Source organism: Morchella sextelata (genome assembly GCF_020137385.1).
Source record: "Morchella sextelata strain SCLS chromosome Unknown scls_24, whole genome shotgun sequence".
Taxonomy (NCBI): Eukaryota; Fungi; Ascomycota; class Pezizomycetes; order Pezizales; family Morchellaceae; genus Morchella; species Morchella sextelata.
Genome location: NW_025408639.1, coordinates 862,957 through 889,749, shown reverse-complemented (window position 1 = coordinate 889,749; position 26,793 = coordinate 862,957). Strand labels below are relative to the sequence as shown.

The 26,793-nt window shown below is 47.4% G+C and overlaps 6 protein-coding genes across 6 annotated transcripts; 2 read left to right on the top strand and 4 right to left on the bottom strand.

Moving 5' to 3' along the window:
- Positions 1-1,358: 1,358 nt before the first annotated feature.
- Positions 1,359-2,973, bottom strand: H6S33_007783 (uncharacterized protein; the record flags this gene model as incomplete). Its single annotated transcript, XM_044839133.1, has 3 exons — positions 1,359-2,614; positions 2,674-2,817; positions 2,904-2,973. The coding sequence occupies 3 exons, from the start codon at positions 2,971-2,973 to the stop codon at positions 1,359-1,361; spliced, it is 1,470 nt and encodes a 489-aa protein (XP_044688656.1).
- A 5,610-nt stretch (positions 2,974-8,583) lies between these two features.
- On the bottom strand, positions 8,584-10,410 carry H6S33_007782 (uncharacterized protein; the record flags this gene model as incomplete). Its single annotated transcript, XM_044839132.1, has 3 exons — positions 8,584-8,920; positions 8,984-9,430; positions 9,524-10,410. 3 exons carry the CDS (start codon positions 10,408-10,410, stop codon positions 8,584-8,586), a joined length of 1,671 nt encoding a protein of 556 aa, XP_044688655.1.
- A 3,495-nt stretch (positions 10,411-13,905) lies between these two features.
- H6S33_007781 (uncharacterized protein) lies at positions 13,906-15,114 on the top strand (the record flags this gene model as incomplete). The annotated part of the gene is made up of 1 exon (XM_044839131.1): positions 13,906-15,114. The coding sequence occupies one exon, from the start codon at positions 13,906-13,908 to the stop codon at positions 15,112-15,114; it is 1,209 nt and encodes a 402-aa protein (XP_044688654.1).
- A 2,528-nt stretch (positions 15,115-17,642) lies between these two features.
- Positions 17,643-18,603, bottom strand: H6S33_007780 (uncharacterized protein; the record flags this gene model as incomplete). Its single annotated transcript, XM_044839130.1, has 2 exons — positions 17,643-18,402; positions 18,527-18,603. 2 exons carry the CDS (start codon positions 18,601-18,603, stop codon positions 17,643-17,645), a joined length of 837 nt encoding a protein of 278 aa, XP_044688653.1.
- Positions 18,604-20,498: 1,895 nt separating this feature from the next.
- Positions 20,499-20,876, top strand: H6S33_007779 (uncharacterized protein; the record flags this gene model as incomplete). Its single annotated transcript, XM_044839129.1, has 1 exon — positions 20,499-20,876. The coding sequence occupies one exon, from the start codon at positions 20,499-20,501 to the stop codon at positions 20,874-20,876; it is 378 nt and encodes a 125-aa protein (XP_044688652.1).
- Positions 20,877-23,044: 2,168 nt separating this feature from the next.
- Positions 23,045-26,421, bottom strand: H6S33_007778 (uncharacterized protein; the record flags this gene model as incomplete). Its single annotated transcript, XM_044839128.1, has 9 exons — positions 23,045-23,083; positions 23,146-23,351; positions 23,417-23,581; positions 23,635-23,776; positions 23,826-23,960; positions 24,021-25,898; positions 25,956-26,021; positions 26,080-26,269; positions 26,345-26,421. The coding sequence occupies 9 exons, from the start codon at positions 26,419-26,421 to the stop codon at positions 23,045-23,047; spliced, it is 2,898 nt and encodes a 965-aa protein (XP_044688651.1).
- Between the last annotated feature and the right edge of the window lie 372 nt (positions 26,422-26,793).

Here is a 26,793-nt window from a genome sequence, read left to right as displayed (position 1 = left end):
TGTCTTATCAGGTTCCAGGCAGTTAGAGGCTGCGCTGTCTCGCTGTTGCTGTTACCCCGAGTAAGAAAGCTAGGCACCAAATCCCCGATGCGGGTTCAGGAAGTAGGGGCTCCAATCGATATTGACGGATTAGCGGTATATGCTAATATCTCGAGCACCGAATCTAGAGGATTATTGATAGTAGAGATGTAATGATTTTGGGAAAGCAGCGGAGGGGAGGATGGAGGAGGGACGTCTCTACTATATGCACTTGTATATACATGTACACCCGCAGGAAAAAAGTGAGGAAACAACGAGTGCAACCAATCCGAACCCAATGAAAAAGTGAAAATGGAAATTAATAGAAGTAATATGACTACACAATGAGATACAGAATAGATACTATGGCCTCTGAACTATATTTACCACTTTTTATGACTTCCCTTGTTCTTTACTACTGCTGCAATTCTCTTTGGTATGCTGTCAATGATTTTATATACATTTTCCCAATCTAGCCTTTCCCACTCTTCCCTAGCTTGGGCTTCAATAACTTTTATGTTTTCATTCAGAGTAGCCTCCCTTCGCTTTCCGGACTTGTCAAAAGGCATGGCTAGGGAATACTCGCGGGGCTGTATTGCGGGTGCGGGGATGTCAAGTTAGACGCACTCGTTGTCACGCTACTCGTTGTTTCCTCACTTTTTTCCTGCGGGTGTACTAGTCTCGTGTCCAGCCTGTGTTTGCTCTGATTTGTGTCTGCACGCAGTGCGACAACAAAACAGTCTGGGAACGAGACTACATGTAGCAAACGCCTACAGCTAGCGGGAAGCCGGGACGGGAGCGGGACTGCAAATAAGGTTCCACCACATGCATGCAGGTGCAAGCTAAAGTTAAAGTTTAAAGTTTAGCGTGTAAGGGCTTAATAAGCTAAGCACCCATAAACATCATGCAGGTTACTGTACATCACGGATAGGACAGCTACAGAGGGTAAAATTTATAGATAGAATATCAAATTGAAAAGCATTCGCTGCTAAAACATGTCCTTGAGGTTATTACCACACAACTATATAAGCTAGCCTCGCCCCGGATCCATTTCGTCCAAACCATCAGTTCCCTTCCGTTATTAGGGCTATCGTATGGGTTCAAGCGCCAGCGCCTATATTCAAATACCATCTGTTATCCAGATCGCATATTACATCACATATATGATCAGGGCGCAGGAGTGTTACCATGTGAGGATCAGGGCTCAACGTATCCCAAACGTCTTCCCTATAATCTGCATCACGAAGGGGATACTAATGGCAATTTCACAGTGAATAACGTTGCTTTCGGCCTTACGAATATATAAAGGACTGTAATTGAAAGGTCTGTAATTGAAAGGCTTACATAATTGAGCACCACCACCCTGAGCTCTCATTCTGGGCATTCTTTACCGCTTCATCGGCCTTTCTTTGTATCTCTGCAATCTCCTCCTCTTTTCTCCTTATCGCATCAGCTCTTTCTTTCTCCACCCTTTTTCTTTCTTTCTCCTGCTCCCTTTCGAAATCCTCCATTTTCTTCCTTTGCTTCTCTGCGTACTCCTCCATTTCCTTCCTTTGCTTCTCTGCGAGCTCCTCAAGTTTTTTCCGTTGCGCCTCCTCTCTCTCTTTCTGCTCTTTAGCGTTTTTTTTTTGCTCTTCCTTAAGGCGGTCCTCCATTTCCTTCTTTTGTTTCTGTTCGAGCTCCTTAAGGTGTTTCTGTTGCGCCTCCTCTCTCTCTTTTTGCTCTTTAGCGTTTTTTTTTTGCTCTTCCTTAAGGCGGTCCTCCATTTCCTTCTTTTGTTTCTGTTCGAGCTCCTTAAGGTGTTTCTGTTGCGCCTCCTCTCTCTCTTTTTGCTCTTTAGCGTTTTTTTTTTGCTCTTCCATAAGACGCTCCTCAATTTCCCTCCTATTTCTCTCCTGCTCCTCCACCATTTCCTTCCTATTTCTCTCTTGTTCCTCCAAATACCTCCTGTGTTCCTCTTGTCTCTCCTTCTCCCTCTCCCTCTCCTTTTCCTTCTCAATTCTCACAAACTCCTCCTTCTGCTCCTCCATCTCCTTCGCCAACCTCTCAGCCTCCCGCTTCCCCTCGGGTATCGCAATCCTCCCCACCGTCGTCGCCTCACACGTATGTGGCGGCCTCAGCAGCTCTGTCTGCACCAACAACTTTGTCGGTGGCCTCGCCAACAAGTCCCCTATAATCGCGTTCGCCACCTCCTCATCACCCTCTGGCACTCTGACCGTCTTGTGGATGCCCTCCCAATATTTCATTAGGAATTCGCTCTCCCTTTTCACCTGGCTCTCGTACTTCGCCCCCTTATCGAACCACATTGTCGTCCCGATGATGACATTCCCCATCGCCTCCGGCCCGCACATACTTTTGAGTAGCTGCAGCGTCTTCTGCTGGCTGCCGCCGAAGCGCGTCTCGCTGATGTCGTGAAGGAAGAGCACGCCATGCGTGTGTACATCCTTGTCCTGCAGCGCCCACATGTAGAGGTTCGACACGATGTCGTTGAGAATCACGAGATTGTCGACGGCCGAGTCGTCAAAGCCCGGCGTGTCGAGGAGCAGCACGGTGCGGCCGTTGTGCTTGGTTATGTAGGTTGTGGTTTTCTTCGTGCCTATACATGCGTTAGCGGAAAGCTCCATCCTGACTATGACTGGAGGGGGCAGTAGGTACAGGATTCGAGCCCGCCATCGGAAACTGGCTCGTTTCCCTCGGCGTCGCGGCCACCAAGCAGCTTGATGAGGCTGCTCTTGCCGGCGCCGGTCTTTCCGGCGAGCATGATGGCGGCTATGGGGCCTGACGAGAAAATCATTGAGCCTAAGCCTGATGGGTTAGCACCTGAAAGCACACGGAGCTTTTGCACGCGATAATATATGTATTCAATAGTGATAGAGCCATCTTACGTTGTGCTGCATAACGGGATCCGATCCCTGCGTCCTGAGATTCACCGGTACCGTTTCTGTCTCCCTTCATTTCGAGCTCGGTGGAGGATGTTAAGCTGGTAAAAAAAAAGAGATAGGTGATGTATAGAGCTTTAGAGTAGTTCTCTAGAGTAATAGGAATGTCTGAAGATGATGTTGTTGTTGGGAGTACTGTACACCACGGACCCGGCCCCTCTTATATTCAGATACGACAGCTCATGATCTACATATATGAGGCTGAAATAATTGTGCTGGTAAGGCACCCAATATTCATTTCCCAAAACGGAGAGTGGTCCGTGGGGGGGGTAAAAACACCTAAGTTCCAACCGCATAAGTCCGTTTGCTGGTTGCCTGAAAAAGTGATAATGATCGAAAGCGCACTTTGCGGAAAACTGCATGCATGCGTGTACATACCGCCGAAGACGCTCCAAGAAGCAATCCATGTAGATAATCAGCATTAATCGCTATAATGGGGGATAGAGAAGATAAATTTATTGAGCTGTACTAAGACGATTGGTCTGGAAGGCGCTGGTTCCAGGTGCGAGTGACAGGTTGTGAACGCCCGCGAGTGCTTTTTCCGGGCGAATCAAAATAAGCTAAACCGCATTGAACGCCTTGGCTTCGCCAGCCCCGCCGCTTCCTGTCTTGTTTTCTTTTTCTAGGTAGCAATCCCTTAGACGATCAGTCCAACTCACAAGCACAAAATTAACTTTAATTGGTACTGAACTCTGGTATTGTTCATTCAGTCGTACAGCTCCTTAACGTGTGATATCTAGTCAACTCGATCAGAGAATAAACGTACAATGTAGCGGCACGGCCCGCACGGGATTGCTGCCTTAGACATTGTTACAATCGCTTGATGCCATCCTCGTCTAGCCCCTCTGGTCTTGAAGTGTCCCTCTAGGAAGGGTTGTAAATATACATGTATGTTGGCCACTGTTATCTTCAGGCCCGTTCAATTGAGCCCAAGGGTGGCTTTGAAGACATTTGATCTTGTATCGTATCGAGATCGAAGGTTGATCTTGGAAGCGATTCAGCTGAACGGATATATAGATAGGGCTCGGCTCATAGATCAACATATTGAACAGCATGCTCTCCAACAGATCGCGGATTCAGATGTCTTTAGAAGGAAACTCTACTCGGGGTAGCGCATGCCTTGATAGTCAGGCAAACTATCCGTGTGTTGGGAGCTCTCGGGTTAGGTTAGAATGAAACTTTAATTGGCTAAGAGCTGTGAGACAGGAGTGTAGAGGGATTGGGGTTGATAAGAGAGCCTTTTAACCCGTATAACTACAGTCGTTCGCCGTCTATTGACGAATACTGCCAATTGACGAACAGGGGTTCCAAGTATGGCAAGCAACAGCCAAGCTGCGAGATCTCCTTCCTATTGGCCCAAAGTCCCCTGTTCGTCAACTGGCAGTGTTCGTCAAGCGACGGTGAACGACTGTATTTGGTAAAGGGCCAGACACTTTGCGCTGGATGCATGTAGCTGCTAATTGCCACTGATCGGTATTACCCAGTTTTTGGTGAGAGAAGAAACTCAACCCCAAAGTAAATCGATTATATTTATCATTAACACTGTTGCTAAATTCCTAAGGGTTTGATGTAAGGTGTAGTTGCATCTGAATTTTAGTTCCCATGAAAAAATGATCTCCATTTGGTGATTCTACAAATGTTAGAAGTAGTGGAGGTCTAATTTCGCGATTAGCCTCTCAGATCTGGGAAGCCAGATCTCTTGTTTCTTGGCATCTATCTTAATGCCAAGTTTGTCAAAAAAGACTCCGGATCCCTCAGCGCAAAGGGTCTATTGTGACGCGTTCCGTGACGACGCGACCAGCATGTAGATGAGTTCAATTGAAAGCGGCGGATGAGCTATGTGTACAGCGGTGAACAGCGACTAATGGCGCGTTATCCCATAATCCGGGAATTAGATGCTGCCTATTTTGACAGAATAATTACTAAAAGAGGAAGGGTGGCAGCCGAATAGGTGTGTGATCCAGACACAAGCCAAGCTGAAAATACGTCACCCGAATCAATAGGCAGCTTCAACGGACTATGGGATAATAAGAATCAATAAAAAAAAAATATGGTTCGAGACTCGATCCTGGGTGGGTGGCTGTGTATCCTGTAGCAAAATATTGGGTGGATCTCTACCAATTCTACTCTAAAGACGACTCTAATGAGGAACTTTTGTGTATTCTGGCCAATGAATTCTATACGCCACAGGATACACACCTACCCTTAACCGCTTCTTGAGCCATACCTAGAGCGAGCTATATATAATAATCATGATAATGGTAATGATATTCTTACAGTAGGAACAACCCTACAAAAAAAGTGAACAAATAGATGGAAAGATGTCTGGCAATGTCAGTGTGTAGAGCTTCTCTCCATATATGATTACATTGAGAGAATTAAATATCTTTCTCTGCTGGCCGTCCTGGAAATAAGGTGATTTAGTAAACTGAGGACTACATGTACTAGGATGTAGCGAAAAGTGATCAGAATCTGATAAGACAAAATGATATCCCCGGTGCGATTATCCATTCTGTAAGTATCAATGGGGTTGGGACGTCAGACTCGGTTTATAATTTAGTCCCACGATCGATCGACCACAATTAGGGTACAGCGTCAATCAAGCGGGATCGAGATAGATGTCTTTAATCTTTATTAGCTAGCAGTTTTTAAATTACAATATCGTCGTTGATTGATTGAGCCTTCCATTAGGCTTGAGTACATAGATTATGCATAGGAGGGATGAATACGACGTACGCTGGTGTGGTGGAATTAAAATTTTCTCTACACTCTTATGTTTCAAACGCCGATTTTGCCCACAAGTCCAAAATTCTCTATCAGCCCAGAAAAACCCACAAGTCCCTCGCCGTATACTGATCTGATATGGCCGTGTTGAGTAATCTTATTATGGTAAAAATTATCATTGACCTTTCCCATTATCCTCCTCTCTAACGCAATTGCGCCAAGCACCTACTTTTTTAACCGCCAAGGCTGCCCAACCACTTAGGGCAAACAGCGGCCAAAGGGGAAAACTTATCTTTGGCACCGGCACTTGTAAAACCATCAATCCTCGTACCTTCTCCAGCATCATAGGATCTCTCTGCTCTCTCTTGGAGCAGAGACGGTTGCCAGCGTACTTCCGGCCCTCCCCGAAGGGGGAGGGTTTGTAGATCTAGCGGCTAGGTAGGCGCTTCGGCCCGGGGTGGGTGTTGTTGGCCGGAACACCCCCGGGCGGGAACACCACCATGGCCAGTGGGCCGCCCGGGTCACATTAACACCCGCCTCCGGGAGGCGGCGGTTTGGGTGGGGCTTCGGCCCAGTGGCGTTTTTGGGGTCGGCCCCCTTTTCTTCATACGAAGGGGATGGTAGCCGACCATTTGTTTTCTTTTTTCCCTTTTGGCCCTCCACTCTCCTGATATGGAGAGGGATGGGGCTCTTTTACGTTAGGTTATCTCTCCACGATCATGAAGGGAGGGGGCTTTCTCGCGTATGGTTCTTCTCGCCGCTGTGGGACTCTGGGTAATACCGAGAGTCTGACACGAGCAGAGGAACTATATCAATGTATATAGCTGGTAGTTAATCGATAGGTAAAGGCATGTTGCTGGTGTACCAAATTCCGGTCCCGAGCGTAGGTTTTCGCTGTAGTTCCAGCTCCGCGAGCCAGTGCCAAGGCTCGAGTGAGCGCTCATGACGCTCATCCGAGATAGTAGAAGTGGGGTAGGATTAGAGATCTGTGAGTGAGGACCTGAGGGAGACACTTTATGCCCCAGGGGACAGGTTAATGGTGGGCGTGAGACAAGATGGGGCTGGCTTGGACCTGGATCTCGTCAGCTTGTCTTGTCTGTCGTGTCCATCGTCTGGAAAGTCTCGAGACTTGGGCACGTAGTAGGCTAGACATAACCTGATAAAGTATTTATCCGACGCTCTTACTTTCTGACCAGAATAAATGTTTTGGCCAAATTGAAGGGCGTTGTCAAAATTGTTTTTGAAAGATTTGCCATCATGTACTATCACTCGTGTATCTCGAGACACCCAGCCTCATACCGATCATTACCCCAACCCAAGTAACCTCATCCAAATAAATCGCACCATTCAGGGGGTCGGCCTTGAAAAACCTAATTTTATCTAGTATACCATGCGTATCTAGAAAATACAGTGGTAGTAGTAACCGTGATTCATGCCCGTGATATATATAACGCCAAGAAGTACGGCGTCAACAAAACACCAGTAAAACAAGGCGGCCATGTATACCGTCGAGGTTATCAACTTGCATCCTCGGACACTTTTGTATTAGTACAGATCAATTCCGACCAATACTGTGTACCCAGGGGTGCCGGAAAGTGATGCAACGTTTGACTTAGCAACGCGGAAAGACACTCAGAATTTCAATTTTTAGCAGAACACAATGCTTGAACAGGATGGATGTTTTAGTCATACCCATGATACACGAGTTTCTAGAATAGAGTCTGCATTCTTTCAATTGATTAATTTAGGGTTTTTAGCCTACAAAAGGAAAACTTATGACAAGAGACAATAATAAAAGGCGAAGCAATAGCTATTCATATTACCTCTTACCATAACTACAACCTCCAGCTTCTAAAGTACCATAGATTCTCTCCAAATTCTGTTAGCTAGTTTGGTTGTTGAGGAACATGGACTATTTGATCGTTGCATCAATTTCCGGCACCCCCGGGTACGTGTTTGGTACAATGGTTCACTGCCACGCCCTTTTGGTACAGTACTGTTGGAGGTCAATGATTGTCCTTACGATGCTGACACTTTTACTGGATAGAATACCCTCAAATGGGATTTCCGGCGCAGTGAGCTGGCTTCGTATGTATCAAACCTCACTAGATGGTAATTACAGTGTCTTGCTACCGATATTACGCACCCGCCACACAACCCCATGATCACAAACTCACAAAATAGCCAAAACACCAACACAACAGCTTTGTAGATCTGTAGATAGATACATGTACATACATACACATGCTTCACAGCTTCCTCCCAAGCCTCTAGATACTCGCGCGCGATAGACCAACTCCTCCGGCCACAGTGTAGAGTACTATCTCTGTAAATGAAACGGTAGTGAAAGAAAAAAAAAATAGTTATAGACATCCACACCACCCCCACACACCCATACACCTTTTTGTTTTTTCTAAAAACATGCATGCAAAAAAAAGTATCCCAACCAACCAACCAACCCAAAAGGAAGAAGAAGCTAGCATATTGTAAAAAAGAAAAGAAGGGTAAGTATAAACAGCCAGAAACGAAAGCTCTCAACAAAAAGGAAACGATGAAAAGAAAAGTAGATCTCTAATCTAAAAAAGAACCTTGCGGTTTCCCTCTGTATGGTTGTCGACAAGAAGAAAAGAAAGAAGCCAGTAAGTAACTGTTAGTGTAAGTGTAAGTGAAGGGACCGAGGGGGGGGGGTCCCGAATTAACGTCCCATTTCAAGGGGGGGCCAATGATGAAGAGTGTTAGAAAAAAAGAGTAACAAGAAACTGGGAAAGAAAAAAGTAAAAGTAAGGTATAAACCTTCCCATACCACAAACTCTCACAAGATGCGAACAAAAGAACCATAACTGAAATAGTAAGAATAAACCCATCCATCTATCAAGTCTGCACTTCTCCGCTGCCCCACCCTCTACCAAGTCTCCGCAATGTACTGCCCCCCCTCCTTCTTCTTCTTCCAGAACTCCTTGGCCCCCTCATTTGACAGACGGCCCTTCTCCATCGCAATCTTGACGAGCGCGTCTTCAACGCCCTCACCCATACCCTTGGAGGAGCCGCACACGAATACACGCCCATCGAGTGCGTTGACGATGGACCATACCAGGTCCGCCTGCGCGATTACTTCCTCTTGAACGTAACGCCCAGTGCCGACGCGAGACTCGACAACCTTGCGAATCTTGTCTTCGTGGGCGCCCCATTCACCCGAGTACAGCTCGTCCAGGAGCGAGTCGCGGACGCCTTGCAGGACCCTGATACCGAGCGCATTAGACCAGATCCATACACCATATACAACAACCATCATGGCTACTCACCAGACTTTATTCGCGCAGTTGGCGCTCTGAAGTCTCCTCTGCACGAAGCCTCTAAACGGCGCAATGCCCACACCAGCACCAATCAAGAGCATCGGTCCATCGGTGACAAACTCCTTCGCCAGCGGGTTCGCCATGAGTCCACGGAACATCGGGATGCGGACCTCGGTCTCGCCGCCGTCAAGCATGCGGCGTGCACAGCGCTCAAAGAAGCCTGAGCCGACACCGGTGCGGTTACCGTCGCGCCAGTTCTCGGGGGACTCGTGCACGGAGACGGCGATCTCGACGATGCGGCGGTGCTCGAAGCGCGATTCATGCGGGTCATTTGAGAGCGAGTAGAAGCGCGGCATCAGCGTCTTGAGATTGCATAGCAGGTGCTCCAAGTTAGGCTTCGAGGACGGGAAGGCGTTGAGTAATTGGATCAATGATACATAGGGCCCGGTCCGGAGCCTAAGCGAAAAAGTGTTAATCAAAGGATCTGATAAGAAAGATCAATGGCAACAAAAAAAAAAAAGGGGTGTGGGCCAATCAGGGGGAACTCACTCGCAAAACGCGGCTTGCCCCTGCTTGGAGCACAGGTAGAGGAGAATTGTCTTCTCGTTCTCGTCAGTCGCATACTCAGCCATCAGGCGGAGGATGTTCTTCGTCGGCGGGTACGACTGGATATCGACCGTCCAGGTCAAGAGCTCACGTCTGGTTGTCACCAGGGATCTCTCTTCCTCCTGGCCCCAGATCGTCGGCCAACGCCCGCCTTGCGTATGCAGGGTGACGGGTGCATCTCGCTCCGCGGCGTCGATACCGAGCATGTCAAAGATCTCATCAACGGTGTCGAAGTTGTTGGGCGCACAGATCCCGATTGCGCCACCCACACGGAAATCAACTCCTGGAGCCTCTTCCGGGTAGTCGGTAACGTCAAGATCAAAGTGGTATGTCCTCTTCTCGGCACCAGGCTTAGTCAACTCGCGCGTCCCATCAATCTTAGCCGAGAAAACGCTGTACGGGGGATGCGGAGAGACGAATTTGGGCGGATGGGTGTACGCGGTGGATTCGTGAACAGAAGTAGCGGCACTGGCAGTGGCACCGTTCTTCGGAGCCTCAATGGGGGCCAGTGAGATCGTCTGTGGGGGGAGTGCGGTAGTACCAGTCAAACGGGCCCGCGAGGTGAGGGGTGCAAGATTGAGATTGAGGCTCTTGAACGCCCTATTATCTGGTGCAGCAATCGTTGGACGTAAGAGCGGTACAGATTTGGCTACGACCTGATTCCCAGGCAATCTGCAACACCCGCCACCACAGCACCCACCATTCGCAAGGTTCGTTGCAGAGGAATCACTGAGCAGATCATGCGACTCCTTCGCCGAGACGAGCGTAAACGACGGGCGGCGGGGCTTCGACGAGCGTGTAAAGTCAATTCCTAGGATAGGACTCTTCATCTTCTTGATGAGGTTGTCGACCTGTAGGTCCGTTTCGTCTTTGCCATTTACCGAGGGGGCGTCGACGGACGTTGTCGGGAGGTTGTGGGGCTCCTCTGGGATTGATTTTTGAACGGCCGTTACGGTGCCGCTGGAATATTTTGAATTCGCCATTGAAGGTCGGGCAAGCGAGGGTGAGGATGGGAGGTGGACGTGATGGTGGGAAACTTGGGGAGAAAGTACATCGGCTGTAGGTTGGTAGGGGAAGAGGGAAAAAAGAATTAGTCACGTTCAAGCAAGCGGGAACGGTATGAACGGTGGTAGAGCGAATTTCAACGTCAACGACACTAATTGGAGATTAAGGGCTTCTTCTCCTTCTGGGCAGACAGGCGGGCAGGATCTTGGAAAGGGCTCATAAGGAGTTAATTAGACCACTTACCCATGGCTGCGACACGACTGAGTGAACAGAGTAGTTGTGTGTTGATTTTTGTCGACACTGTGTATGTATGGATGATATCTGAGTGACTTTGAAATTGGTGCTCGACCACACGGGGGGTACAATAGTATATATGCAAGTTGTGAAAAAATCGTATGTATATGTATGGAAGACAGAGAAGGAAAAAAGAGAAGCCGGAAAGGAAGTAAGGGGAGAGAAATTCAGGACAGGAACTCTTGGTCGAGGGTCATGGATTGGATGGATGCGTCTCTTTATTCTAGCGCTGATCCTCTCCTCCACCTCCCTCCTGCTCCCTCTTGTTGTTGCCACCTCCACAATCAGGTAAGGGAAGGGAAAAAATAATAGCCTACCGAGCTTATCAGAAACCGAAACCCTCAACTGACGGAGAAACACCACCACCCCTCCCCTTTTTGTTTCGATATCTCTCTACTAGCACTCCTGCAAGGACAAGCAAGAAAGTCTCTCCCGAAACCACTCTAGATATGTATGTAGATTCGAGATTCTAGCTACATAATTACCATGTCTATATTACATGCCAAATCCCAAAATCCCAAGATGTAGAAAAAACAAACTTCCTCATCGTATACATATCGCATCATTTCTTTGTCCCTTTTTTTCCTTCTCCCCCCCCCCCCCCCCCCCCCCCTTTTTTTCTTTTTTTTTCTTCCTCCAGGTCACTCAGTTGTTGTGGACACTCGGTTGGCAATTATTCGCTCCATTATTCATGCTTATAACTCTCTCCATCTCCTCTCGGCTCGTCTCGTCTCGGCTCACTCACCAGTGCTTTCTTATCCTTATCGAGAAGTACAGTAGGTAGTCTGACTCTGACCTGCATTCAAGAATGTGCGAGATTACGGCGGAATGATCAATGGCTTAGAAATGGACGCTTGAATATCGTTTCCTTCCTGAACATGAACGCTCATCCCATCCACCACAAACCCGGATCCGTATCGAACCGGTAAAACAACAGCAGTAGAAGCAAATCATCATGTAAGTATGATCTCACCTGATCTAATATCCAACCGTCAGCCTCCGGATCCCCCCACCACGAAAAAAAAAAAAAAAGAAGGCGTCCCTACATCTTTACATCTTTACATAGCAAACCCTTTTAAAGATAATCTGCCTTCCTGCCTATCAGATCCAACCCACCCCCCACTAGTCCCACTAGTCCCCATCCACATCCCATTCTCCGGCTTTCCGCGGGGAATTGCCAACGAAAAACACCCCCCGCCAAGGGGCCAAGACCTGCCAGCATGATCTGATAACTTTATTTGTATCGTCCCGGACTTCCTATTTTTCCCGAGGTGAGAAAAACCTTACTTGCACCGGCTACGGCAAGGCAACGCAGGCAGGTCGCTCGGTTCCTTGCATGGCATGTGCGGTTCAGACTTCACACTGGTTCTGTTTCTTTCCATCCATCCAGCCAGCCAGAGGGAGGAGCGATGAGAGGAGGGGGAAGGTGGTGGTGGGGTGCTGTTCATATGGGCAAACTCTATTCTGCTGTGTGCATTGTGCAAAACCCCTCCTCTGGAGAATAAGCAATACTCTACCTACTGTATCTGCAACACCAATCGACCGGCCGACCGCGATATCGGACAGCGGCAGCATCCATCCACTCATTTGTTTCAATCTGTTTCTTCTTCTGATCTCTAACTCTCTCACGTGGGTGACGCGGACAGGGTACGTACCTTCACTGGGGTCCGGACCGATGCAAAAAGGTCACAACTTATTCGCTTAGAGCAGAAACAACAACCATGGTACTATACCGAAACATTTCAATGCTGTGCCTTGATTTTCCCCACCATAATATATGATAGAGTAGAGCAGAGTGGAGTATACTTTGTATACATCACTCAATTCTTCCCCTTGCTGGGCCAGTATTGTCGATATCGAAGGGTTCGCATCAGATATACAGCCGCCAAGCAAAAGTGTACGCGTCTTGGTGCTCTACCTACTCTAGAGATCAGACATGTATCCAGCTAGATATCATGCCTACACGCACTATACCCAGGACCTCCATTGATCCGAGGTACTTTGAAGTCAACTCAATCGGAGGTGCATCTACTTGTGGAGTGACCAGATACCCTCCTACCTACCCTGCCCTACCCTACTCCGCGGTATATAGGGTATGCGGGAACATACGTATCCCTAATGTCAATCAGGAGCAAGAACCAGACGGAAATCTTTATGCATGTAAATTGCCAATATCCATCCTGTACTCATAATAGAGTAGAGTACATATGCTGTGATGCACTGCAATGCACCACAACTTCTTGTTGGGATGTCCCCGGGTACCCGGTAGTAGGTAAGGATACTCACTCCACCTCCACTTTTGGAGTACAAGAGGGCAGGCAGGGCCACGGCGTCGGAAAAAGGAGGTGAGAGCGCCGGCTGGAACGATTTCTCGGGCCATTGGAGGCCGTGCACAGTCGAGTGAGGTGCGCAGTTATTCACACAACTTGCATAGCTACTCAGGTAAGTATTAGGAGGTAGGGTAGGATAGGTGCTTTTGTGGGTAGCTAAGTATTTACTCTAGTGGTTGGGATATGTAAGTTGGGAGAGTGTTGGGGGAAAAGGAGATGAGCCATTGCGGCGTGAGGTAAAGCGCAACAGGCACCATAACATAATGGGCCGATACACAGCTCAGCAGAAAAACGCTCCCACTTTTTTTCTTTCCCTGGAACGAAACGTGACAGGTGATAAAGAGCGCCAAAACTTACATAGACATAAGATTTGTGGATCGTGAACTTACGGTCACAAACTGACTTGTACAAAATGACTTGTACCATTTGCATCATACAAGTACTCAGCTGCCGTCCAGTGCTGATTTAATGTCCGCCAAGATCGAGTGATGCTCAGTGATTGGGCGGTGTCTGTCTGCTGTGGCTGCGGTGTGATCTCTCAGCCACGGATGAGCCCCGTGAATCGAGTCAGCGAGTCAGAGATATCGCGAAGAGCTTACCTTAGTACAGTAGCTATCGATATCGACCTCACTCCACAACATCACCAACTCCCCTTCCCCCTCTCAACTCCCCTCTTATCCCCCCCTCCCTCACTCTATGCCCAAGAAACATCTTCCAAAGTTCCTAAAGTCGCAACCCAGTCTCCACACCCCTCACACATCCTCCTCCTCATCCTCCCAAAATGTCTCCACCACCCCCGCCGCCCGAGACCAAAGCGTGAACGACCTACTCGCACACCTCCGTACCTCCCAACCAAACCCAGACGCCCCCAGACGCCAAATCAGCACAATCCCTTCCGTCCCCCCCTCCCTCCAACTCATCCTCGCAAACGCCGAACCTCCGCCGCCCCCGCGCCCCCGCCCACAAATTGGCGTCCTCCGAGGCCGCCGGAATCGAATTCCCGGCCCCCCGCCACCCGCCTCGTGGCTCGCCGCACCCGAAGAGACATCGAACGAAGAGGAGGCAGCATTCCGCGCGGGCGCCGGCGTCGGCGGCGACATAAACCGCCTCCCGGACCTACCGCAGATTGCGCGCCACCGCCTGGCACATTCTGCGCTGGTCGCGGTCGCAAGGAACTGGCGCTTTCATACAGTGTATGATCAGCACTACCTGTATACGCTCCGCCCGGGGCTGAAGGCGCTGCTGCTGTCGTATATTGCCGCCCATAACGCTGGCGCCCTTCAGGCCGATGATCTCCGCCTGCTGTTCCGTGACGGCGATGACGAGGACTTTACGCATCTTGATCTTTCGCGGGCGGTTGGGCCTAGCCTGGCATTTAAGGACCTACGCAGCCTCTTCCATGGCGGGAAACCAGGGGTCACGGCGGTGGAGGCGTCGTCGGTTAGCGACGACTGGGATGCGGCGGCAGATACGGCGGTGGTGGGCCGCGCGCGGTTTGCAGCAGTGACGCATATATCACTTGCGTGGCCGGCGGCGTCGGAGGCGTCGTGGGCACGGCTGATGACGTTTGTGGGGCAGTGTGTGCCGACGATCACGCATCTGTCTCTTGCGGGGTGGGCGCATCCCGGTGCTGCGGGAGTGCTGCGGCGGTTTGCGAGGTCGCTGCTGTGTCTAAAGTGGTTGGATGTGTCGGATTGTCCGGCGGGGATCTATGATTCCCTACGGGAGGAGGTTGAGTGGGACCGGGCGTGGAGAGGTGTGGAGACGGTGGTGTGTGTGCAAGCGGGGGAGGGCACGCCGCAGGGAATCAGGGAGGAGAGGGGACGTGCGGTAGCGGCATTGCGGGAGCATATCAGAGGGGTGAGGGCGGAGGTGGGCGGGAGGTGGTGTAGGATTGTCGAGTGAGTGCCGAGTGAGATTGTATGATCTAAATTGACTGTATTTTAGTAGTTTATAGTAAGATTCCTTCATGGCATGGCCGGAGAGTTATTTAGCAGTCCGTTTTTCGCAATATGAGGTGACCGGTAAGAAGCTAGATATTGTTGGGTCGCTGTACATACATCTTAGTGTATATGGGGACTCTTTGCTACCTATGACAATTCCGGATAGTAAATTAGCCCGTTTCGAAATTAGTGTTCTAACCTATTCATAAGCGAATATTATCCATAAACAGCCTTATATAGCATGAACAGACTCTTAACGTAACATCCATGCTTTGTAGCGAAGCAGGATTTCAGTGTAGATTTGGCCCTACGTAAGTTAGGTGAGAGGGCTCAGGCTCGGTCACGATAGGAGCTAAAATCTAGTGTCTTGATTGAAGATTATGAGGATGAAGAAGATAATGAAGAAGATGATGATGAAGAAGATGATGATGAAGAAGATGATGATGATGAAGAAGATGATGATGATGATGATGATGATGATGATGAAGGTGATGGTGGTGATGATGATAATGATGACGATGAAAGAAAGGATGGAACAGAGAGACAGAAAGAAATAGATGAAGATAAAAACTACTAAGCTAACTAAGGCCATTGTGTCTCAGCTGTGACCTGTCCTTGTCTCGCCTACCACCTGCCCTCCTCTTGCCACGCAATCTCGGGTCACTCATTCACCTTCACCACAATTCCCTTCGAATCATGAACTGTTAGCCCATCCTAATTAAGGGCCAACCTAACTTACTCTTTTGCTCGTACATATTATAGTTGAACTACCGTCTCGTCAATTCTGGATATGGGGGCTGGCTAGTAGAAACGTCATGCATCAGTATATTGAAGTGTCCAAGAAATACATATCTGAGAGTGTTATCCAGATCTATTCTCCAAATTGCAGTATGTGCTTACGATCTTGGTAGCCTAGATGGGGGTGCGGAGGTCTTTGTTGATGCCAGGCTATGGCTCAGTCCATAGAACGCATGGCCCAATTTTAAGGAGAGCTTACCCCCGGGGTTTCCCTAGCCCGTCTTTAGTACCCATCTTTTCTTACAAGTCCTATCCTACCTCTTTGCGCTGTGCCACACTACCTGAAGGCCTGAGAAATATACCGCAGATTGTCTACACGTGTCCAAGCTCTATTGCCGGCAACACTACATGTACATGTGCAGTTATCTAGCTAGCTAACTTTATCAGCATCGGCGTCGCGTGCGAGTGATAATTCATGAACCGACACGGGCCGGAATTGATCGATTGATAATTCATTGATTTGAGCAGATTGGGGCGGCACTCTAGCTCTACGGACCGCGCGTGTACGAAAAAAACATTGAGAGCCCCACCAGTCAAGAATCCCGAGAAGGGGAGAACAGAAGAGAACATACAATTGCCATGGTCCTCCGTTGGTCCATTTTTTGCTTCCCAGCGAACGAGACGTGGCCGGCTCTTAGTTATAGCCAAGCTCCATTGTTGTAGATATGTCCTACATGATGATATAAGGCCACATGTAATCAAGTATAACCCCAAGCCTACTCGATACACAATATGTATCCACCATCTTACCCAGAGCTACTACATGTAGTCTCACCTTCTCTCGCTGGGGTGCTTATACCGAATCTTGGTCTAACTATTGTAACTTTAGGTGTTTGATCTTCTAACAGCTGTTAGCTCTCGCTGTGCTTGACATCTTGCACATCTTGAGCTTTACGTGTAAACGCGAGTGGCAGCAGTGGGGGACTGTTTCTATTCTTGCATATATGGCCCTTCAGGGCATACAGCGGCGCTTCTCACTACCGAGTGGGCACGCACCGATCGCGATTCCACTATCCTCATGAGTACGTTCACAACAGACGGAGTAGATAATCGAGAGTAATGTATGTATGGTAATGTTCATAGCTACAATCGCGGCTATCATTATCTCCATCCAAGCGTTGAGATCATCCTTTCCTACTTTCCGGTTGGTCTTCACCTCGAAAAACTCCATTAGCTTGATGCCGCCATGGGGGGGGGGGATTGAGTCGGGCGAAATATACTACATGGCTTTATAATTGAAGGAGCTCAGAAAAGGAGCATTGAAGGCTTCAAAGAGGGCAGGAGAAGTCAGATTGTTTGTGAATTGATGATGGGTCTATATAGGCACACTCTGCTTACATACATATCTCTTGAAGAACCTACTTAGAGTGGTGGTACCTCATAAGGGTTGTCAGGAGCCTTAGACGATGCCCGGTTTTCACCGATTGCCGAGGATGATCCCTTTGGGGTTCACATGATATATAATCAATCCTTGTTGCAGACCCGTTGAAGTGTCCTGAAATTGTGGGTAAGGGTTATGATAGGGTTACATTAAACCGAAAGACCAGTTTTGCGCGTTTGGTCTCAAAAGTACATGTAGTTATACACAAAGTTTGAGGAGGGGATCGCATTATTATTCATAAGAAACCATATTCAACCTAAAACAACTAAAGGCCTAACAACAAATACGCATTAAAGATATACTTCTCAAAATCACCTTTTATTTTTTCCCCAGGCCTCCACGAATGCAATCTTTTCCTTTACACCCAAGTTCAACCTTTTACTCCTGCTTATCCTTGCCAGCGCCTCGCCGCCCTTCTCGGAAAGCCTGCTTTGCTGTTCTCCGCCATCGAGGGGTGATTTCTCATCCGTCACTGTATCGCTAGAGGAACTTGACAAAAGTCTTGTTTCCTCGTCGGTTTCAGAGCCTTCCGAGTGATAATCTTCGAGCTGGCCATAGTCGGGTGTTTCCTTCTCTAATCTGTTATAAATTGCTTCTGCAATGCGTACACGTATACAGTGAGTTGGTCTGCTCAAGAGATTGTACATGGTTGCGAAATACGTCTCTGGAATTGGCGTAGTCACATCGGCGGGGGTATAACGGAGTGAAATTGGGAATATGGCGATTTGCGCTGGAGTCGTGTCAAGTGATGGGGCGAAACGTAGGATACCGCGGCCATTGGTAGTTGTCGTTTCGGGGAAAACAATTACCGTTCGAGTGGGATTGGACTTCAGAAGGGATGCGACGGTATGAAGTGTCGCGCCTTTCGGAGGAGAGAGGCAAGGTTTAGAGAAAGCCCGTAGTATGGCCGTGAAAAGTGAAATATGTTCGACTTTGCGAGTGGTGGGGTAAGAGGCCGTAAATACTGGGTCGAAAATGGCGGCAAGGTAGATCGCGTCAAGTGGGGAGTTAAAAGATGAGAGAATTACAGTGTTTGGTCTGGGAAGCTTGTTGGATTTTTTAAATAATGATCTAGTTTGGTTGTTGATTAGACATCTTGCCTTTGAGGTGCGAGGGAGAAAGAGGACACAATACCCTTTCCTGACTCCTTCAACTTGCAAATCAATCCACCACACCCCCGAGGAGAGCAGTATACTCCATAGCCACGCCTTCCGGATAAAGCTCCCTATCGGTAACCACTGGAATACCAGGAAGTACGATATGCTCAGACATAGAAAGAACGATAGTCGGAAAGCGAATAAAAACAAGCCTATGGCGCTCTGAAAGATGGAGTTGGTGTTATTGATAGGCAGAAAGGGCGCAATTTGAGTGCCTATTCATGGGAATTTAGCGACCTCTCGCCCGTTCACAGCTTGACAAGGGGAAGGCAACTCACCCCGATCACGAAATTTTGAGAATTTCTCCATTCTTGAAAAGGCGAGGTAGATGGCTCAGGGACTCAAAGTAGCGATGATAAAGGGGTGATACGAGGGTGTGCTATGGAGTTACAAGAGCATGGTCTGAGGGAGGGCTGGGTTGACGTGTGGTTCAGGAACTTTTGGGTGCTTGGCAGTTCTCATATGTGGCATGTGCAATTCAAATTCCATGCGCGTAAAGTACTGTATGTAGGGTATGTTACAGTATGATATCATGTAGGTACATGTACCTACAGTCTTTTCTGAGTCAATGACGAACCTGGTTCAATGACGAATACGCACAAGACCTCACTGGCCCATTGAATTTGCAAGTATAAATGTAGAAAAATAAACCAGGAGAATCATAAACTCCTAGAGCCTTTGATCAATACAGGATAAAGAAAATAAATAGTTAAATACTAAATAAGGAAAATGTCTAGCCGTTCTGCTTGAGAGAACAGAAATGCAGAGATGAGTCATTCTATCCGGGTGAGACAGCATGATCTTCCCAGGTTCGCCATTGACCCGGTACGTCGCATTACCCGGCTTTCGATGCTCCAGAGTCCTGGAATTCTTTGTAGCTCCAAGATTGGCTCCTCTAGCGTTACACAGAAATCTCCAAACTGGAAGGCAAAGAAAAGAACAACCAAGAATACCTACACACATATAAACATGTCAGTCAAAGCATCTCCGGTTTCGTTATGGCGTACTGCTGCATCGACTGCCGCAATGGCGACCACAGGAATTCTTAGTCGTTTATTTCTTTACGGAACACAGCGCGTTAAAGTGGATGGAATGGATAAATTTTTGGAGTTACTCAAAGCAAGGCGAAATGAGCGGAATGCGGGGCTGCTGACAGGTTCGCTCTCTAAACCACAGAATGGTCTCACCGGGAAAAAGTGGTCTTTAGTGCTGACAGCTTCATTGCAAGTCTCGAACCATTTAAGTGTGTAGGTATCCGTGCTTACTGCGGATCTCTCTAAAACGATTCGATATGAGGACTTACGTCACGATTGTATGAGGCCATTTGGCTGTGCGCGTTTCACAGGCTGGATGATCCATTAATATGGGGGCTTTTACCCTGTTCATATATGTTCTCGCCACGGGATTTGAGATATGGGCTAGGCAGTCATGATATCTGCTTCAAGAACAAGTAAGTCCTATAGTTCTTAATATTGTTCTGTATTCTGCGTATGTCTTTCGCATTTGGATATGGGTATCTACATGATCGCGGCTCGCAAATGGTAGAGATAATTGGACTAGTATTAGCAGAACTTATGGTCTCTAATTCCTTTTAATTTTGTTTTTGATATCCATCTGTCTTTCTTCTAATGCAAATTGTGCTTTCATCTCATCAAAAATTCCATTGTAATAACATCGAGTGACTGATCATGACTCAAATACCCAGAGCACTGGGCAGCTTCTTTGCAGCTGGCCAAGTACTTCCCACCTTTCGTCTCCATAAAGACCCTCGGGGAGGCCTCTTTCAGCCTAGTATATCAGAGGCGATTTCTCTGCTCAACGCTCCTCAACATCATTGGATGCACATATTCCCCGAAGGCCGCGTCAGTTCTTAGTCCTCCAGCTGTCTTTGCCCCCAAGTATTGATATCTCCCACAGGTCCACCAAAACCCAAAATATGAAATGCGATATTTTAGGTGGGGTGTTTCTCGTCTGCTTCTGGAACCCGCTATCCAACCTTCGCTGGTTCCCATGTTCATTACCGGCTTTTCCGACATAATGCACGAGTCTCGTAGCTTTCCGCGTTTTCTTCCGCGTGTGGGGAAAAATGTAACTCTACATATTGGTGAGGTTGTCCCGGATTCTAGATTCTTAGACTTGAGAAGCAAGTGGCATGACCTTAAACACCAATACCGCGATGACGAAGAATACCTAAAGACTGGGGAAAAGGTTGTAGAGTTAAGAATCGAGACGACGGGAAGGGTAAGAGAGGAGGTTGCAAAACTGAGGAGAAGAGTTGGATTTCTCGAGGAGGACGAAGGTGCCGGTAAGGTAGAAACATATAGGCTTCAAGGGATGGGCATGAGGGAAGGGAAGCTGGCAGATGGAACGTGGGAGAAGGATACATAGATGTTCTCATGCATAAAATAAGAAGATAAAAACTGTGTGGAATTTCCCTTAAGCTTTGTGGCGAGACTTAAAATGTTTGTTGCTACTGTCTATCACTGCCGTAGGTGCCCATACAACAAAAGTTTCAGCCCGCAATGGCAGTCTGTGTTCATTCTGCTGAATCAATTCCATTGTGGTGTGTTCTATGCTCACGACCCATAGATCATGACACATTGTCCTATGTCTTTACTTCCATGGACCTTCGGGAAACTTTGCGAGAGCTTGTAAAATTGATTGATTGATTGATTGATTGATTGATTGATTGAGAATTCATTCGTGTATGCAGCGCGGAGGCTATGACACTCGCTGGTCTCCGCCCCAGCCTAAATCAATACAATGTTTTCCCCCCAGAACGCCCCTCCATCCACCATCTCAACAATAAAGAAAGAAAATAACTACTTGTGAACAATTTTGGTCCTGTCTCTCCTTCCGTTTTTCCTCCTGTAACCAAAAATAAACCCTTCGTACCCTGGGTATCTGTCTAACGTATTGGATGCGACTGGAAGCTCAATGGTGCCTGGCCTGTCTCTCATAGTTCCCAAATTGTACTCGCGCCTTCCTTGTCTATCCAGAAATACAAATACCTCCTTTTCGCTGTGCCGGAACCATGCCCACCCCGCAAGTGTGTACTGTTCCCTGTTGTTGCTGTTCCACGCATTGACTGCATCATTAAGAGCTTGTAAAACCTTTATTCTCGCAAGTGATATTGGTACTACAGAGTTTATTGGACCTCATATATCGGCTTATATTCAGATAAAAAAAACACTACTGTCCGTATCTTGGACTCCTTTGTTTATGCAGGTTTAGAGAATACGATGGAAGAACGATTTTACTCTGCAAGGGAGGAAGCAAGAAACTCACAAACGTGCAGTCCACCTGGCGCGCGACCCTACCCCCAGCAGCCTCAGATAAAGCCCGCAATGAACGGAAAAAACTTCTGGTACGTACTTAACGTAACTTAAGATAGATGCCAAGATCTCCAGTAGATGTTCAGCCTAAAATGTTCAATGGCCTCGGTTCTTTTATGTACACGAGGATCGTCGGCGGGTAATGATCGTGAGGAGGGAAGATGAGTGTAGGAATATATTTACTCACGTAATTGATCCCTTTGTCTATTAATCCTGTCAAATTCTAGTGTCTAACACGGTACATGTAGTTAGAATATTCATAGCCGCAAATCAACTTGAACGAGTGACCGTTCATGATTATATAATCACTTGATGCACCTGGATTTGTATATTCACGCGTTCGTTCCTGAATGGTTACAGTGGGCTTGATCATACCTAGCTAGTAGAAGAACTGGTAGATCATAAAGGCTAGTATTAATTAATATATCAGAGCACTTACAATTTTTACCTCTTGGTTTACGAGTAAAAGGGGTTAAGCACATAAAGCTGCATCCCGGGTAACATGCAGACCGAGTGATTGTTTGTGAAGATAGCTCAAATTGGTATTGTAGTAAGAGAGCATGCAATGTACTCGCATACTAGTGCTATAAAAGGGTCTCCTTAGCTAGCATTCTTGATTGTCTGTCGGGATGGTGTTGACAAGATAGAGCGCGGGCATTGTATTTATGAATCACACGGTTTAGTCAATTCAACTATGTGGTTCATGAACTTGATTGACTAGAAACCTTCTCGAAAATCCGGGGTATACAGGACTGCCTCGCTCAGATACCCACTTGGTAAGCGAGGAGATAAATCTACCCGAGAGGACAGAAAATAGAAATAGAGAATGCTATGCATGATGAACCAAAGAAGCATCAAATCAACCGACAACGCCAATATCTAGACATTAATGCTTTCTCACGAAAACCGAAACGAGATCTTTCTAACCCTCCCAAAAACCCTACATCCCAAGACGGAGAGCCTTGTACACACAATTCCAAACTAACGAGCGAAGACACCATAAAGAGGAGTGAAAAAGAAAAACGACACAAGAGACGGAAGGATAAATAAAGGTGTCTGTTCATATGCACATCGCAAAATATTAAAAACGCTGGGGATACCGAGAAAATAGCTGATATCTTGCTCGCTGATAATACGTCCAAAATTCCGTATTAAACCAAAATGAAAAATGGACGCAGAAACGCGTTACAATAAACAAAGAAATACCAATAACTTGCTACTTTAATAAATTCCCTGTGATAAGTACTGAAATTGGTCGTACTATTAGGGGAAAATTGGTCAGTATCCGAAACTAACTTAATATCGGAAAAAAGATATCCTACCATTCTCGTGGAATAACTTCCCAGGGATCCCCGGATTAAAACATCGTCCACAAATGTCCCCGCTTCTGCCTCACTGAGGTGTAGTTGGAAACGTTGCCGTAACTGAGTGGTGGCATACGCAACCCCAGACGAGAAACACGGCATTCGAGATTCCTTGCCCATTAATTCTACCAGGTCCACCAAGTTGTCTGCCGACTTTCGTAATGCTAATAAAGAATTGTTAAATTAAGATTTGATACCAGAATACCCGGGAAAGTCTTTAAATATTTACCTTGAAATGCTTGCTTAAACAATGCTCGGAACTTTTCGAATTCCGGTGATAGAGCACCCCCAAGCACGTCCACATATTCTTGTGTGAGTTTAAAGGGTGCAGATTCAAACCCTACAGAACCGGGAGAGTTTGAAAGCATAAAGCCGAAGTCAATGTGTATGATATCTTTGAAATTCTTAGCGTGAGGCAATGCGCTGGAAGAGTATAAATTGACTTACGCCCTTGGTTATCGATCAACACGTTACCGTTGTGTCGATCTTTTAGCTGTAGTATGTAACAGATCACGCTATATGCTGCTAAGGATCTGGTAAACGCATCTACAGCAGCTTTGTACGTCTCCGAATCGGGTTCTCCAAAAGTCTACTCTGCCATCAGTTTTGATGCATACAGGGTGGATATCAGGGAATACCTTGACAAAATGCTCCTTGAGCGAGGCGATTCGACCCTTAGGGTTCTTTCCTGAAGCTATTGACGCAATTGTGAGACTTCGTTTCAGAGAGTGCAGAGATGTGCCATTCGTGATAGTCTCAATCAACCCCGCTGACTAACTTTGTGTCAACAAAATGAGATGCACAACGTAGCTACGAAGAGATTTTACACCTACCTCTCCAGTAACAAGGATCTGCATCCTCTTGACCCATACTGGTATGCCAGCCTTCTTCCATATCTTGTCACAAACGTGTATGAGCTGACATGCAAAGGCTTCTTGCCTCAAATCCGCACCAGTCTTGACAATTACACTTAGAAGATCCCAATTTTTGCACCAGCCATAGGGCGAAGACTTCCTTATGCGTTCTCTCTTGACGGTCCATTCTTCCCCAAATGTCGCTGCACTGGGGTCATCCCGGTCTGCTTTCCGCTCCACACCTGAGGTTTTTTGATCATTTTCCATGCGAGCCGCTCCAGCTTCAGCATTCAAGTTAGATGGAGCTGTCGTTTCACTGCCTTCTGTTCCTGTTGACGATAACGGAGCTGCCACTGCCGCACTTGCTATAATTGTGTCAAACGATTGTAGGGGGGCAGTTTCAAAGAAGTTTTGTTCCTCTAAAGTCTGCATACTAGCAATAATTTTCTCTTTTATGGCTGCGACTTCGTTCTTTGGTCGCTTTGAGCTGCTAGCGTCTAACTGGGCTAGCATAGCAGATGCCATCCTCATATGAGTCGCAAGAGCCGATAGATCAGGCGCTTCACTAATTGGTCTCGAAGAACCGTAGGGCTTCCTTGGCCCTGGACTACCAGATCTAGTGACGGAACGCTCAGATGTTCTGGATGATGCCCCGCTAGAAAGCCGTGGTATTGGTACCACAGCCTTTGCCACAGGTACTTCCGGATCACAATTTTGATCCACGTCCTCAACTAAATTCCCGTTGGCTACCGGGGTTGTTCCGATATCCCCTGTGGAGGGCTCGAAGACGCTATCTACCTCAGTTTCACCATTATCATTACGGTACGCAGCTGGCGGAACTTCCGACAAATCAAACATCCTCCGCCGCGAACCTTCAGCACCTTCTTCTGAAAGCAGTGTGGAAAGTAGCTGTTGGTTATCCGGCTTCTCTGGGTCGAAATCAAAATCGTCTCTCAAAACCTCTACCATGAGCAGATAAGGTACTCTTTCAGCACTATTTAGAACAGTGGCCTCAGCTGGATTTATGCGAACAACTCGATGGTGGCCAGGTTGCCAACTATCTTGACCAGCAGTGGCAGGGCAAATCACTGGAATATCAACTTCAGCGGGCAAATAGTTGTTGAGTAAAGCCAATTCTGTTCGTAGAGCACTGAGCCGGATCGGCTTTGGCACCAAAACCATCTTGTTTGATATATCTTCCAATGCCGATAGAAACTGAGTTTGGTTGCGGAAGTAATTTGCTCTTAGCATATGAATTTTCTTAGAAGTAGATAGCTGTGCTGGAGCTAAAGGCCTTTCCTTTCGGCGACGAATGTTATTGGTCCCAGATGATGAACCGAGTGTAACACTTCGTTGCATTCGAAGATCCGGCAAAGAAGAGGAAGCGGTGGGTGACATAAGTGGGACATTGAGAGAATCCGATTTGAAGGATGACCGCCGTGTTAGTGAAAATGACCTTCTCTCAGGTCTGGTGGCTGGCGAAGTTGGTGTGCTGTGGGGGGATCTTGGCGATTTGGTATGTGAAGGCTGATTAGTAGAGACGGCTGAGGTGGAGTCTGAGGTCTTGACTCGTGGCCGCTCTTTCTTTGGTCGACTTGGCTGCCCGGTCGCAATGGTTTTGCTTCGAGTGAGTTTTCCAGGGAGATCTGTTATTGATTGATAAACATGCGGTTTCCGTGCCTGCGCAACAGCTAAAGGTCCCGCGAACTTCGGTAAAAATGGAGCTGCAACGCTTCCTATAACCAAACTTGCCAGCAAGGTAACTGGCAGAACATTCTCCTTTAATCTTTCTTTTTTCTTACTTTCTTCTGCACCAAACACTATATGCTGCACCTTATTATAGATTCTTCTACATGTCTGTAAAGTTTTACGTCAGAATACTATGTCCCAAAGACATTCATACTGGAAATATACCTTAAACGCACTCGACGTCGGATCCCCCGATAGATCGTGTAGATGCGTCTGAAACAGCCAAAATGTCTATGTGCCGCGGTTAGAGCTATGACGTGCATTTATCTTCTCTTTGGAAGGTCAATACCAGAAGAGCCCCATGCGCTGATTTCTCGCATAGCTCAAAAATAAACTCCTCCAGCGCCACAGATTCCGTATTCTCTATGCTAACAAGCAGATGGCACAGTTGCGGAAGGAAGAACTCGATCTCTTCATAGCTGAACTCCCGAAGCTTTGTACAGAGAAAATGGTGTATTCCTATGTGACCAGAATATCGACTATCTCAGGACGTAGTGGAGTCAGCTAAGTGATGCGAATATGATTCGCTCGGTGAAGGAGGGGTGCATCCGTACGCCAGATATGCCACAGCGAGAAAGGGGTTATCGCTAAAGTGATCAGAGGTGATCAGTCGGTACAGCAATTGCGACATCTTCAACGAGAGTAGTATCTACAACCGTTCTTTTTGAATTTGTTTGTAAATAACGATTCAAAATAAACGGGGAAGACCGTCTGAGAAGATCGAGAAGATTGTCGGCTGAGAGCACAGAAGATGCAGGAACCGGGGGAGTGGACGGAGCAAAGAGCCTCAGAAGGCGAAAGGTTTCTTATTTGTAGAGGCCGACGGATGACGGGGGTGAGGGGGTCGTCAATTGGAGTTGTAAGATAGAGAGGGGTGGTGGCTATGTGTCAACCTCCAGGGTCTCTTGGGAACGAGCGTTGAGCAGCGTTGAACGTTGAACGTTGGAGAAGCCTACTCTGGCTCGAGGCTGGAGTTGAAGTTGATGCTATGGAGAGTTGCAAC